We start from the raw sequence: 15,094 nt of genomic DNA on the forward strand, positions 1-15,094 counted from the left end.
CTTTACATCTTATTTTGTGAATCCATTAATGATACTTCTAGTAGTTTTACATTCCACTATTCAGTTGTCAGACAGCATTCAGTTGTTAGTCGGATTGTTATGAGCTTAAAGCAACTTAATGGGTATTTTTCAAAAATCATTTATGTCAGTTGCTAATGGACTTCTTTTCTATGCCATGATCTTTTTGTTTTTGAAACAGAGTTTCACTCTTGTTGCCCGGACTGGAGTGCAATGGCGTGGCCTCGGCTCGCTGCAACCTCCACCTCCCAGATTCAAGCGATTCTCCTACCTCAGCTGGGATTACAGGCATGCACCACCATGCTGGCTAATTTTGTATTTTTAGTAGAGACAGGGTTTCACCACGTTGGCCAGGCTGGTCTTGAACTCCTGACCTCCGTTGATGTGCCCGCCTTGGCCTCCCAAAGTGCTGGGATTACAGGCGTGAGCTCCTGCGCCCGGCCTGATCATGCTTTTAAGGTGGTCGAGTAAGTACTAGTTGCTGGGGCTTTACTTAGTGCCTTCCTACTCAAATGTGTTAGAACATAGTTAAGAAGGCTGTAGTGTTCAAAAGGAGTAAAAAGCAGTGCATTGTTTGCAGTAATATCTGCTTCTCAATTTAGGACTGATGCTTATTATGGCTTAAATAGTTTTGTAGTAAAATTCGTGTTCAAAATAATAATTTTTCTTTTTGAGACAGAGTCTCGCTTTGTCACCCAGGCTGGAGTGCAGTGGCATGATCATGGCTTACTTAGCAGCCCTGAACTTCTGGGCTCAAGTGATCTTTCCGCCTCAGCCTCCCAATTTGCTGGGACCACCCATCATGCCTAGCTAATTTTTTTTTTTTTTTTGGTAGAAACAAGGTCTCTCTATGTTGCCTAGGCTGATCTTGAACTTTAGGGCTCATGTGATCCTCCTTGCCTCGGCCTCCCAAAGTGTTAGGATTACAAGCCTGAGCCACCATGGCCGGCCAAAATATTTTCACTATAACAAATATCATATCTGTATATACTCAGTTTTAATACTAACTCAAAGTAGAAACGTAAAGCTGAATGACTATTTTATTTTCAGATTCTCTTCATTGAGTTTCCTTCTCCGTGTGGTGTGATCTCTGAACTTTCCTCCGTCTTTGCCACTTCTTGTCTAGGACTTTCTTTTTTTTTAATCACCAGTTTCATTCAGATTTTTTTTTTTCTTTCTTTCAACGGTAGAGTGGAAGTAGGCAGCAGGACAGAAGAACTTGAAGCAGAGCACACTGGAGAGAAGTTAACAAAGCCTTTACAAAGAAAACAACCCCCCAGAATCAGTCTGTGTGCATTATGTGCATAATTGTAGTTTCATCTCATCTGTAATGTTCATGACTCTTCTAGAAAATTATACTTTAACATGAGAAAAGAAAAAGAACCAGCTAATTCATAGGGATGGAGGACGCAGCATAATCAAAGCAAGGATGAAACTCTCTTTAGTGCCACCTCCAGTGCAGACGAAGCAGAGGCAGGCTTCATTTGATGATGGATTCCTTTAATAAACTGCACTCAGAATTTGTGCAGGTTTTAAAATCCCATATTCCAAACCCACTTCCTTAGCCCCCAAGTTAGAAAACAGCTTCAGTAAAGAAAAGTGTACAATGATATAACTTTACCAAAAAATACTTTCTTTCCATGAAGATGATATATTATTGTTGACTTCTAATTCAATCAAATATAAAAAATTGCTAAGTGGCTTTTCAGTTGACTCCTTTCTTGGTTAAGGAGAAGATAGGAAAAAATGAAGGGATCAGAAGTCATAGGATACATTAGTTTCTTTTTATTGCTGAATAACCAGGTTGCCTACTTAAAAATTTATCAATTTTAAGGTGTTGGTCTCCTCTCTCTTTTCAGAAAGTGCCAGGAAAAAACAAGAAGGTATTGTTGGCAGTTCTCGGGTGTGTTTTGCACAGCACACCCCATCTCTTCCAGCAGAAAGTCCTCGGCCATTGAAGCTTCGAAGCATTCTTGACATGAGCCCTTTTACAGTGACAGACCACACCCCAATGGAGATTGTGGTGGATATTTTCCGAAAGCTGGGACTGAGGCAGTGCCTTGTAACTCACAATGGGTAAGTCTGGTACCACAGGAATCAGTTCACTTGCTAGGTAGGATCCTTTTTAGTGGAATCTATATAGTTATTAGGGGAGCATGTGAGTCAGCTCCCAGGTGGGAAAGTGTGTCATATGGTATACTCACAAATACAGGATCAATCGAATTTCACATTTACTATAAAATAAGAAAGATGTCATCTGCCTGCTCTTTACCAAACAGTGACATTTGTAAATAATCCCTCGAAGTTGGAAAAGAGGTGCTGAAAGATCTCCAGCATGAAAGCATGTTGAGCTTGGAGTGCTTCTTTTCCTAGGGGAAGAGTGGACCTAAGTTGTATGGAGCACTGCAAAACCCTGTTTTATTTTTGTAAATGTTTCATTTTTAGTATATAAATTTCTAGTACAATAAGTTTCTAGATATTTTGCTATTTACTCTTTCAGCCAATATTTGATTTATCATGTAATGAAGGAAAGAATATATAATTAAATGAAATTTGTAAATTAGCTAAAAATCTTTAACAAATGCTTTGTTTCCTTTCGTCTACCTTCTCTATACACAAATCTTTTATATTTATATAACTGCTAAAGACAAATACTCATGTATTTAAAATGTATACATTGATAATTTATTTTTCCACCTTTTACACATGAACTGCCAGTGTTTCTCCATTGACAGGAATATAGGAAAGAGACAGATGTCATGGGGGTTGTGGAGACCTTAATGCGCAGAATTAATTTGGCAAATACACTACTTCATCACCACTGCTCTCTTTTCCTGGACCTCGGATCTGTTTCTCCACACTTCTTTCTTTAGGACCCTTTATTTCCGCCATATATTCTTTCTTGTTGAACTTAAGAACGTTGTTTTATCTGAAGGCAAATACCAGAAAGGCTAGAGAGGAACAACAGAGGGTATTGGATTATGCATAAACTGAATAGCTAATCCTGAACAGCATAAAGCTGGCTGAAATACTAAACACTTAGAGAATCATAGCAGTTTTTTTTTTTTTTGATGTGTTGTAGAAAACACATTGGTGACAGAATACATGACTCCTGTCCAGAGAAAGGAGAAAAAAAGAACAGAAAAGGAAGGACATTTGTTTATTGAACACCTTCGCATTTTCTCATTTAACTTTGCGGGACCTCTGCAAAGTAGATAGTTACATCCCTACTTTACAGATGTAGTCATTAAAGCTCAAAAAGCTTCAATAATTTGCCCGAAGCCATATGGTGAGCAAGTCTTGGTTCAGGGAATAAAACTGCCTTCCCAACTTGAACACCGAGTCTCTTGCCGCTGTGTTGCGCTGTAAGCGACTGGCAGAAATTCTCTTTCTTTGTGATTTCTTAAACTACTAAAACATTTTCTTGGCCAATGTATTAGATTGGGTTAAGAATAGAAATATGAAATTAGAGAATTAGATCTATGTTTAGTGTTTTTCACTGTGCTAATTAAAATAACTTTTGGAATATGAAATAAATCATTAAAGAGATAAAGCCCTTCATTAAAGGCAGGGAGTTTAGAATTATTAAATACCACAGATACTGATTGGAGAAGAGATGTATGTCATAAATTATTACTGTTACTATTTTTCTTTATGTAATATTGTTTGAATACATAATGGCACCAAGTTCCTTACGTTTAAAAACTCAGTACTAAATGGGGTAACTTTTCATAAAGCTTTGCTGTCCTTGAGCCCTTTTATTTATTAAGTGGCTCAATTGGAACCTAAGCTGAGTTGTTACAAACTATTATTTGCTTCAAGTTGTTTTCTGTTCCTGGTATGGCTTTTTCTTTTGTGTACTAACAAATACAAATGTTATTCTATTGAGTTATGGTTAACTATGATCACAGAACTTTTAGGGATTAATTTTCATATTTCAGTTTGTTGATTAATTCCCAGGTATTTGGCAGCATAGATATTAGAAAGGAAAATGTTTAAAAGAAAGTGTAAAAATAACGAAGTGTGTAGGGCGAGGGGTGGATAGCTAATTAAAATTTTGTCCGGTCCTGCCTGTCTATATGAAAGAAGGGGTTGGACTTTCTTCTAAGGGAATATATTTAATTGCTTTCATCATATTTTCCTTATTCTGTCTGTCAAGGAAAATAAATTGATACATATATGGGAAGAAAAGATCATTTAGGGAAGTGGCTCATGGAACTTTATTTTGTTTGAAGTGTGTTAAGAAATCGAGTGTTTTTTTCTTACTTAAATTATTTAAAACCCAGAAAAGAAATGATTTATCTTCTGGTTTTTAATGGAGACCATGAAGTTCTGCATAGCTATCATTGATGTGTACTTCATACTGCATTTTAGAAGTGGAAAATAGTTATTTGGAGGAAGAGAGATAACAAATCTCCTTAGGTGCAAGGAGAAAAAGAATAGAGAGATGAAAAGGAAAGATGTTTGTAAATTATAAAAATTTAAATTAGCTATTGATTTTCTGCACTTTATTTTTTAACTTAGAATTTTTCAAAATCAGTTAATCTTGGTGGAATTAGCAGGATGTTAATAGGAGTGGCTGAGAAAAAAACATTTTGTGACTGTCTGAGTTTGGGAAGTATTGGATTAAATACAATTGAGGTTTCTTTGCTATGGAACTCCTCAGAACTTATAATATGTTGATATTCTTTGATTCCCAGATGCGGGCGCGGGTAGTAGTATACATGGTTTTCCAGACTTGTTTGAAAATGCAGCTATTTTGGGGTTGCAGGGAAGGATATAGAAGAACTCATGGGAATTGGTGTTTCTTGGAACATGCTTTGGAAATGCTGGGTTATGCCCTGATAACTCTTACATCATTAGTTTTTAGCCCAAAAGGAAACAGCAAATAAATTTTTATATGAGCCACATTTTGCACTGATTTTCCTTCCAATCTGTAAAATTACTAAGTAGCACTCTGGACTTATGCTCGAATCACTCTTCTCCATTAATGTAGGTTTCTCCCTCTTTTAGGGCTTTTACTTTATAAATACAGAGATTACTTTGTAAAATTCAACATTTGCCACTGGGCCCTTATACATTTGTAATTTTCCTCATAGTATATTTTGTGATTTGGTGGAGTTTACAATATAGATGATACTAACTGAAATTAATCATTCTGTATAATTGGATAGAAAAGCATGAGTAAGAATTAAATTGGTGTTATATTTAATTAATTGCCAAGATTTTCACATTTCCTGACTACAACAATAAAATAAAGTGAATTGATGGCTTAAAAAAAGGAAACCTCAAATGTTTAGTCGATGAAGAACATCTGTTGAATGAGTGAATGTTCATTTTATATAGTGCATTTTCTGAGCTTTTTTGGAGGGGGAAGTTGCTCCCATGCTCTGAGAACTTTTAAGGATCTATACGTTATTTTTAACGTAATAATGAGAAAACATGAGCAGAGAAGCCATTTCTGTCCCTCCCATTCTCTGCCCTCCTGCTCCCCCGCCTCCCACCCCAGCCATCAAGCTAAGTAACTATTTTACACCTGGACATAGCTATAGGAACAGCCTACTTTGAAGTCTCCTGGGGACATCATTCAAGTCTGAATGTTCAAAGGCTGTTTAACAGGGAGGTTGACTTAATGAGATCATCAGGGAAATGTCCAGTCATCCTGAAGGGTATTTTGGATGGGCTTCCGGAATTTAAAGATTAAAGTTTTTTTAAGTTTTTTTTTTTTTTCACTGTTTATATTGCCACATTAATTTCCATTATAAAACCAGTAACCATAATTTTATTTTAATTAGCAATCTTATTATTTTCACGTATCCTCATTATGAGAATTTATGTCCATTACTTTGCTTGATGTGATAACAATGACATGCTAAATGAGAAACAATTGTTATTTAGGAAAAAAATGCATAAAGTGAAAGTCCTTTTCATTCCTAATCATAAATACATTTTATGAGCTTGCTTTAAGAAGTGGCAGTCACAGCTCCTGAACATTAGGGAGTGCTTCTTTTGGTCAGCATCATTTATTCAGTGCACATTGCCTTTCATTTGAATCTGAAATGATAGTAAAATCCACGGGATTTTTAAAGTCTCCTCACAGCCTTTTCCTACCTTTTTGTGAAGGTAGATCCAGATGATAGCTGCTGTGTTGTGACATCATAGAAATTAAAAAAAATTTTCCTCTGAGGAAAGAACATTGTAAATGAAACTCTACATATCAGAGGTCTATAGCTATGTATCAATATTAAGTTTATTTTGTATTTTGCTTTGTAGTCATCTTCATTCCAAACTTTCATATTACTATTTTTAATTTAAAAAGAAAAATAACCCACTAATATTGAAGATTAGTATTGTGTCATTTTTGAGAGTCAGTAGAATTTATGCAAAAGGAACCTGGAACTTTAAACCATTTTTGTTTTTATTTCCTAAGGTTCATGAGACTCATTCTTATGGTTCATGTTTTTATTTTTTCTCTCATTCTTTATCATTATGATTGGAACCTCTTTTAATTTAATTTCTCACACAGTTATTAGCATAATAATCTGTTTCAGGATTGTCTTGGGGATCATCACAAAGAAGAACATATTAGAGCATCTCGAGCAACTAAAGCAGCACGTCGAACCCTTGGTGATTAGATATATCAGATCTCCTCATTAGACACCTTAGAAGTCAGGAAGCATGAAACTTGTGAACTGTTGAGTTCTCTCTTTCCCAGATATCTGCTGAACCAAAATATCCTGCTATGCTGCCAATTACATTTGTATCTGATAAAATATATCTGTAAGATAAATTTAGATATGTGTAAAATCCCATTTATAGAAAGTAAGCAAAAGTAACACCTCATCAAATCGTTCATTACAATTTCAGAACTGTAAACAGTTTGGTAGTGGAATAAGTGAATATTATTGGACATTCTTAAAGTGAATATGGCAAATCTGTCTACCTCAGTGGCTACACCGGTCTCAGAAGACTCCTGACTGGTTAAAAATGTCTGACCCATCCCCCCAAGCCCTTTTTTTTTTTTTTAATGTTTTCTGATCTTGTGGTAGTCCTATGGTAAATCTAAGCTCCTAAAGGATTTTAAAGGAGCTTAGCAATTAGAATTGCTTTCAGTTAAATTGATTTTTTAATGGGCACACTACCTAGAGTGTAATGTGTATATTATTTGTGATCATAGCATTAGTTCTTTTTCTGCTATACCCTGCATATCTTCAAAGTCACAATGTGTGTCCTGCCATCTCATTAGTGAATTGTACCTAGATTATGTGTGTGTCCCTTTTGTATGATGTTTCTAGAATGCTATAAGCAGCTTTTAGAGTCAAATGCATTCATTTTAACTGGCTTTATGTCCTAGTGGTTTCATGACTACAAATTTGAATTATCTTACTGCATAACATAAAAAGTGTCTGGCTTTAGCAATTAGTGCCTGAAATTATTTTGCCCTGCAATTGTCATACCTATATGAAACTTGTCCCAGTTTGCTTAATTGCACAACTGATTATGTATTCCTGTTGTATGCTAATATTTCACAAGTGTTTCATGCATCCTTTTTTTAAAAACTACTAACCAGAATATTATCGTAGCAACTCATTCATTCCGCTTTCTGCTTCACCTGTAATAATCTTTTAGGACTGCTTTCTGATTTTTCACCTATCTTTTAATGTAAGCATTAACAACTAAGACTTTCATAAAAGCACTGTATCTTAACTTTTCTGGCCTAAATCAAAAAAGGAAAACACTGATAAGTGTCCTAGAAACTTGGGTTCTTTTATAGCTTTGTTCTTGGGGCTCTGATGTTTGGGATTGATGTTCTGTGTTGACCATTTTATATACATTTTATCTCAATAGTATGTGCTTTCATGAAGATTCTGATACAAGTGGGCAATCCTTAAATTATCTTTGAAAAATTGGTTAATTTTGGTTAAAAAAAAGGGAAAGTGGCCAGGCGCAGTGGCTTACGCCTGTAATCCCAGCACTTTGGGAGGCCGAGCCGGATGGATCACAAGGTCAGGAGTTCAAGACCAGTCTGGCCAACATGGTGAAACCCTGTCTTTACTGAAAATACGCGGGGCATGGTGGCGCGTGCCTGTAATCCCAGCTACTTGGGAGGCTGAGGCAGGAGAATTGCTTGAACCGGAACCCAGGAGGCGGAGGTTGCAGTGAGCTGAGATTGTGCCATTGCACTCCAGCCTGGGCTACAGATCTGTCTAAATAAATAAATAATAAATAAATAAATAGAGAAAGTATTGAGAGGATTTGGTCATCATTTTTGCTTTCTTAATGTGATGGCAATCAATTTTCCTTCTCAAATGGGATCAGTATCATTTTGTATTCATACATCCATCCATTTTTTGTTACTTTTTTGTTGGCATACATTAATCAAAATAGCTGTGCTTCATTGAGGCATGCAGTCCTCAGACTCTCAGTGGAAAGGCTGTCATACTATTAGTGACCATAGTAACTTTTTATACCAAGGATGGTTGCTGGATAATTTTAATACCTTTACCAATAAAGTACTTTTTGGAAATACAAAATCAGGCTGCTTGCTTTGCTCTATTCCTGTCAACAAAATGGATTTAGCTATAGATTTAGCTTCTGCTTTTATTTTCCCTTTTATTTCATGGGAGTCTTCTGTTATTCCTTTCAGGCGCCTCCTTGGCATTATAACAAAAAAAGATATCCTCCGGCATATGGCCCAGACGGCAAACCAAGACCCCGCTTCAATAATGTTCAACTGAATCTCATAGATGAGGAGAGAGAAGAAACAGAAGAGGAAGTTTATTTGTTGAATAGCACAACTCTTTAACCCGAGGGAGTCGTCTACTTTTTTTTCCTCCTTTACAAAAAAAGAAAGGAAATATAAAAGCCGGGTTTTTGCAACGTGGTTTGCAAATAATGCTGGTGGAATGGAGGAGTTGTTTGGGGAGGGAAAGGAGAGAGAAGGAAAGGAGTGAGGTATTTCCCGCCTAACAGAAAGCAGCCTATCAACTCCTATTGTTCTGCACTGGATGCATTCAGCTGAGGATGTGCCTGATAGTGCAGGCTTGCGCCTCAACAGAGATGACAGCAGAGTCCTCGAGCACCTGGCCTGTTGCTCCAACATTGCAAAGACACATTATCAGTCCCTATTTCTGGAGGGATTACTTTGAATTGAGCCATCTATAAAACTGCAAGGTCTTGCCCTTTTTTTTAAATCAAAACTGTTCTGTTTAATTCATGAATTGTATAGTTAAGCATTACCTTTCTACATTCCAGAAGAGCCTTTATTTCTCTCTCTCTCTCTCCTGAGCTGTAACAAAGCCTCTTTAAATCGGTGTACCCTTTTGAAGCAGTCCTTTCTCATATTGAGATGTACTGTGATTTTACTGAGGTTTCATCACAAGAAGGGAGTGTTTCTTGTGCCATTAACCATGTAGTTTGTACCATCACTAAACGCTTGGAACAGTACACATGCACCACAGCAAAGGTTGATCAAACAGGTAAAATCTCGAAGGAAGCGTGAACGAAGTCTCTCATTGTGTGCCATGTGGCTCAAAACCGAAAACAGTGAAGCTTGTTTTAAAGGATAAACAGTTTTCTTTTTTGTTTTCCTCTCAGACTTTATGGATAATGTGACCTGGTCTTATGCAAATTTTCTATTTCTAAAACTACTATGATATACAAGTGCTGTTCAGCATAATTAAACAAAATGCTGCTGCTTTGACAGTAAAGAGAAGGAAGTATTCTGTTTAAGCTGTATCGGGTATTAATTGCATGTTAAAACACTGGAATTTTTAAAATTGAAATTAGATCAGTCATTCTTTTCTTTTCTCAAGGTATCACATGGCTGACACTGAAGAAGAAATGTAATTCATAACTTGCACTAAATGTATATTTTTTTTCTTAAAATACATTTAAAAATTTACCATTCTTATTATATTTTTATGGATTAAAATTTATAAAATACAGATCAGTTAATATTGCACTTAAGTAATTTTACCTTTTTAATGTGATTTTTATAGAATAACTCAGACTTACAAATATGGAGATATGAACAAAGTTTACAGTGGGAACAAAGGTTTAAAAAGAGGTTGTGGTTCTCTCTCTGTGATCCAGTGTGTACATAAACCTTTCTCTGATCTTTCACTGCCATCCTCAGGATTATGTCTTCTGACCTGTCCATTTTGACCCATTAACTGGAAAGTTGAAAAACTACATTAACTGGAAAGTTGAAAAACTACATTAACTGGAAAACTGAAAAAACTACATTACTTTGGAGAATAAAACCAAAAGTTAGTGTTTACCTTCTTAAAAAAAAAAAAATTAAACAAAAAATTTGAAAACAATAGAATTGCAAAGATAGCAGTTAAAATTTTAATATGAAAATAACCTTTGAATCTCGAGCTAGGTCACATCCATATTTGAAGTGGTCAATGATGGTTTGGACATTTTTTGCAGGATGAGTTAAAATGCACTGGAGTATATTTGGGATTTTTGTTTTTGGAATTGTCTGTTTTAATCACAGTCTTAATTCACAATTGGCAAAGGCAGTTTACTCAAAGGACTGGCCTAAATATTCAGTAATTATGCATTTTTGATAGGAAAATGAAGTTTTTGCAAGCAGACATTTTATTTTTGTCTTTTCTTTGGCTGGAGTGCAGTGGGGCATGGTCTTGGCTCACTGCAGGGTTGACCACCTGGGCTCAAGTGATCCTCCCGCCTCAGCCACCCAAGTAGCTGGGACTACAGGCATGCGCCACCATGCCCAGCTACTTTTTTTGTATTTTTAGTAGAGATGGGGTTTTGTCATGTTGCCCAGGCTGGTCTCAACTCCTCAGCTCAAGCAGTCTGCCTGTGTAAGCCTCCCAGAGTGGTGGAATTACAGGCTTGAGCCACTGCGCCTGGCTTAGACAGACATTTTCTGAAACACAACTGGCAATGAGCTGTTTTTACATTTTGAAAGTGATTCTTCACTTCCTAGTTCTTAATTATAATATACCTATTAAGATCTGTAAGGTCCTGAAGACTTATAAGATCATGAAGCCATATAATCATGAGGATTGAAAGTTGAGCAAAATTTTCAGGATTTTGGGAAACATCCTGAGCTGTGCTGTCTGCCTAAGATTAGTCCTTATTACTTCCCTCCTTTGATAGACTTCAAGTTTTCTTCATAGCCCTTTCAAAGTTTTTTGGGCCATCCAGACTAAAATCATTTCTAAATGATAGTTCTGTATATCTCCAACTTGTCTTAAGTGTATTTGCCTCTGTGCAAGGTATTGCTAGACTATGAACTCCTCAGCATGGCTGCTGGATAATTGATTGTCTCGAGTTACAAGCCTTCAAAGGAGAAATCGGTTTCTTTGCAGATAGCTTCATAAAACTTCACATGGAGTTTATTTTCCATATTTCTCTCTTTTATTTCTGCTCCTCCTTTCATTGCCCATCTTGCTTCAGAGACTGACATTTCAGAGTGGATATTAATTAAAGCATTAATTTTCTTTTTTGGTGTATTTCTATCCCTAGCGTGTCTTACTGCTAAAATACAGGAAAAGTGCCGTATTTTTAATGCATTCAGTGGTTTTCTTGGTGTTATCTGTTCCATTTTCTTTTTCATACATTGAGGTGTGTCTCCTTTTCAACCAAATGATGAAATAGTGGAGACCATGAAATTGTTGTGCCTGGCTAATTGGCAAATTAATTTACCAATATAATAAATGTAGCGCCTTATTTGAATACCCTTTTTGAGAAGGTATGATGAGAATGGGCAAGGGTGTCAGCATCTCTTCTTCTTAATAATTGTTTTCAGTTTTGGTTCACAAAGAATGCTTAGTTTGTTAATCTGTGATGTTACCTAGAGCTGTATTTATCTGTTTTTATTTATACTAGTGTAGTAAAGCTGCATATCATTACAGTAAAAATGATTACTGTGATGAGTTAATCAGAAAATCTATTAAAATCTATATGACAATGTGTGGTTTGGCCTTTAATTATATCTGTAACAGCCCTCCCTCTTCACTGCTGCCCTATGCAGTGTAGGCCGATACGCCTGGCACAGGGAGCCCCAAAAAGGTAATAATTATAATGCTTCTCTCAGGTTACAAAGCATTTCTACACTTTGCAAGCAAGGAGCAATAGAAGTGTAGATAGATGCTGGATTGACAGCAGGATGTTCATACCACCAGCAGTGGTTTAGCGCCCCTGTTTGTCAGTGAAAGCTGCAGATCTACAGAAAACTGATCATTTCAGCTCACTTTCAAAAGTGATTTTTTTTTCTTTTTGCAAGAAAAATTATGCTATTTGCATGAAAAGAGGTAAAACAATTTATTTACACGTCTTTAAAAAATCACCTTGGACATTTGCTAATAGAACTGCCAAAAGAGGGTGGTAAGTAACAACCTTTGAGTAAGATGTGGTCTTTTACTATTAAGCTTTTAGTAAAAATAAACACACTAAAAGTTCAGAGTAGATCATTTATATTCTCTGAGTATTTAACAATTACTGGGCGCCAGGTACTATTCTGTGTTCTTGAAGTTTTCATTCCGGCAGGAAGAGAAATCTATAGTATGTCAGATGGTGATACATATGGATTAGTTCAGCAATTTTTAAAAAATGATTTTTATGTGCTGCACACTGTTAAGAATATACAAAATCGGTCAAGAATCCTCATGGTAATAGTTTTTCTAATGGACAAAAAGTGAAGGTGTGTGCCTGTGTGCACCCACCCCATTTTTATAGAGGGTGATCAGGGAAAGCGGGGATAAGGAAGCATTTGAACAGAAACCTACAGAAAGAGAAGTACGTTTATCTGCGAGAAAAAATGTAAGAAGAGAAAATGGAAAATGCTGTATACAAAGGATTCTCCTGCCAGGTTCAAGGAACACTGAGTGGGTCACTAGCTGGAGAGGGATGAGAGGGAAGAAAGTGATAAGGAAAGAGGTTGGGGGTGTAGGTGTTTGATTTTTATTCTAAATAAAATGAGAAGCCAATGAGGCAGAAAAGTCACATAATCTGACTTAAAATGATCCCTCGGACTACTTTGTTGGGAATAGACTATAAAGCGGTAGAGGTGGAAGCAGGAGACCAGCTAGAAGACTCTTGGAATAATTCAGGTGAGATATGGTAGAGATCTGAACCTGATTGAAGCTGGTGGAGGTGCCGAAAGTGGTTGGATTCTAGACATGTTGAAGGTAGAATAGACAGGACTTGTGAATGGGTTGGACGTAGAGTGTGGTAAGTGAGGAGTCGAGGATGTCTGCCAAGTTTTTGGCTGAGTAATGACAGAACAATGGAATGACCACTGGCCGAGTTGGGAAAGACTTAAGAATAGATTGGGGCTGGGGTGTTGTGTGCAGAGAAATTTTGGTTTTAGACATTGTTTTAAGTGTCTTTTAGACTTCCAAGTGGGGGTATCACATAGGCATTAGCATGTATCAGACTCGAGTTCAGGAGAAAGGCCCAGCCTGAGAGCTACACGGGCGGCATCATCCTGAGACAGGAGAGTATCATGGATTGAGTGCAGACAGAGAAGAGGTACAAGGACTAAGCACTGAAGCATGCTTATGTTTAGATTTGGGGAGGTGAGCCAGCAAATGAGGGAGCCGCCAGTGAGGTTGGGTTGCGAGTAGTGACATTCAAAGAAGGGTATTCCACTGGTGGATTTACTTAAAAATAAGCTGGGTGTGGTAGCTCAGGCCTGTAAATCTAGCACTTCAGGAGGCCAAGGCTGGGCAGGATCATTTGAGCCCAGGAGTTCATGACTAGCCTGGGAAACACAGACCAGGTCTCTACAAAAAATTAAAAAATAAAAATGAGTTGGGCATGGTAGCACATGCCTGTAGTCCTGGCTACTTAGGAGGCTAAGGCAGGAGGATCACTTGAGCCCAGGAATTGGAGGCTGCAGTGAGCTATGATGGTACTACTGCACTCCATCTTGGGTGACAGAGCAAGACCCTGTCTCAAGAAGGGTAGTGCCCTAACCAAATGAATATTTTAATAGTTTCAAGGAGCGATGATTAACTGTCACGTGTTGCTGATAGGTGAAATAAATGAGGGCTCAAAATGCACCAATGTAGAGAGAACTGATAGCTTCCCCCAGAGCAGGTTCAGCACGATGGTGGCAAGCCAAAGCCTGAAAGCAGTGGGTCCAACAGGAGATTGGAAGAAGATGATTGCAATTCTTCCTGTGAGGTTTCCAGGAAAGTAATGCGTAATAGTTTTAAGATGCTGGATATTATAGCTTCTTCTGCTATTGATAGTTTGACAGGGAAAGTTAATCTGAGAACAATCAGATTTAAGATGCAGGAAATTATAGCCTTTCTGTTAATGATAGGAATGTTTGAGAGGAAAAATAGGCCCTTAAGCAAGCAAGGGAGGATGGGGTCTTGGACACCCATTCAACCTTCATAGAAAGGAGGAAAGGCAGAGTATATGGGGTAGTTGGTAAGGCAGTGGGATTCTGTTGAAGTTATTTTGGTTGCTTCTATTTTCTCAGTGAAATACACTGAGGATGGGAGTTGGGTTTGGGGATTGAGAGATGAGAAAGTAGGATCGATGGGCATCCAGCGTGGCCAACTTGAGGTTAAAATAACACAAGCTGCCATGGTTGTGTTTTTTCTCCAGCCACCTGGTACTGAGCAGACTCTGGTAAGGAATAGGCAGTTTTTAAAACCTGGCTTAAGGTTAACAGATACATACAACAAATGGAGAGAAGGGCAGTGGAGTGGAGGATGTAGGGAGTGATTGTAATGATGGGGAGTAGAATCTAAAGGCTCCGTAAAGAGAATCAGGAATGGAGTGGATGAAGAATGAAAAAAGTGGTTACATTTGTGAACTGTAGGGGACTGTCGTGTTTAAAAATCACTAGAGGGAAAGAGACGGAAGGATGAATGATGATAAGACAGTAGGATGCTTGAGGTTGAGATTTGGGAGGTTTTCATTGGTACTGAGAAGGTACTAGTTTCTAGTTTGTCAGTCAGTCCCTAATCTAGATCATTGAAAGAGTAAGTCGAGGTTAGAGTATTGTAGGGATCACCTACATATATATAATATATATATAATACACACACACACACACACACACACACACGTATGTACATCA

General features: G+C 37.3%; 1 protein-coding gene across 3 annotated transcripts in view; it reads left to right on the forward strand.

Moving 5' to 3' along the window:
• The window catches only part of LOC117083513 (H(+)/Cl(-) exchange transporter 3), a 60,060-nt gene extending 48,093 nt beyond the window's left edge, over positions 1-11,967 (forward strand). The window contains exons 11-13 of one of the 3 annotated variants that reach the window (XM_033211267.1): positions 1,878-2,094; positions 6,570-6,645; positions 8,666-11,967. In XM_033211267.1, coding sequence (XP_033067158.1) covers positions 1,878-2,094; positions 6,570-6,645; positions 8,666-8,824 — 452 coding nt within the window. In that variant the 3' untranslated portion in view covers positions 8,825-11,967. The remainder of the gene's footprint in view (positions 1-1,877; positions 2,095-6,569; positions 6,646-8,665) is intronic. The other 2 variants (XM_033211277.1, XM_033211283.1) reach the window with 2 other exon arrangements.
• Positions 11,968-15,094: the final 3,127 nt, after the last annotated feature.

Source organism: Trachypithecus francoisi, unplaced genomic scaffold, assembly GCF_009764315.1.
Source record: "Trachypithecus francoisi isolate TF-2019V2 unplaced genomic scaffold, Tfra_2.0 Contig00371, whole genome shotgun sequence".
Taxonomy (NCBI): Eukaryota; Metazoa; Chordata; class Mammalia; order Primates; family Cercopithecidae; genus Trachypithecus; species Trachypithecus francoisi.